The 495-nt window shown below is 60.8% G+C and overlaps 1 protein-coding gene across 1 annotated transcript; it reads right to left on the reverse strand.

Moving 5' to 3' along the window:
• LOC138653725 (histone H2A type 1) lies at positions 1–421 on the reverse strand. Its single transcript, XM_069743341.1, has one exon. The coding sequence runs from the start codon at positions 391–393 to the stop codon at positions 1–3; it is 393 nt and encodes a 130-aa protein (XP_069599442.1). The 5' UTR covers positions 394–421.
• Between the last annotated feature and the right edge of the window lie 74 nt (positions 422–495).

Genomic DNA, 495 nt, shown 5'->3' on the forward strand with positions numbered 1-495 from the left:
TCACTTGCTCTTGCTCGCCTTGCTGCTCTCGGTCTTCTTGGGCAGCAGCACGGCCTGGATGTTGGGCAGGACGCCCCCCTGGGCAATGGTCACCCCACCCAGCAGCCTGTTCAGCTCCTCGTCATTGCGCACCGCCAGCTGCAGGTGACGGGGGATGATGCGGGTCTTCTTGTTGTCCCGGGCAGCATTGCCGGCCAATTCCAGGATCTCAGCGGTCAGATACTCCAGCACAGCGGCCAGATAGACCGGAGCGCCGGCGCCGACTCTCTCAGCGTAGTTGCCCTTGCGGAGAAGCCTGTGCACACGGCCGACTGGGAACTGCAGTCCTGCCCGGGATGAGCGGGTCTTGGCCTTAGCACGGACCTTTCCTCCTTGTTTGCCGCGTCCAGACATGATGCCGATAACTAATGACGGAAAATCGTGTAGAGAAGAGTCTGTGCTGTGTCGCCTTATATAGTCCGTTGCTCCGCCCTCCTCTCCTGTCGTTGGACGGAT

The sequence above is a fragment of the Ranitomeya imitator genome, unplaced genomic scaffold, assembly GCF_032444005.1.
Source record: "Ranitomeya imitator isolate aRanImi1 unplaced genomic scaffold, aRanImi1.pri SCAFFOLD_325, whole genome shotgun sequence".
Taxonomy (NCBI): Eukaryota; Metazoa; Chordata; class Amphibia; order Anura; family Dendrobatidae; genus Ranitomeya; species Ranitomeya imitator.

What these genes read in the sequence shown, in the direction of transcription:
- LOC138653725 (XM_069743341.1), bottom strand. Translation starts at nt 393, where the DNA reads ATGTCTGGACGCGGCAAACAAGGAGGAAAGGTCCGTGCTAAGGCCAAG.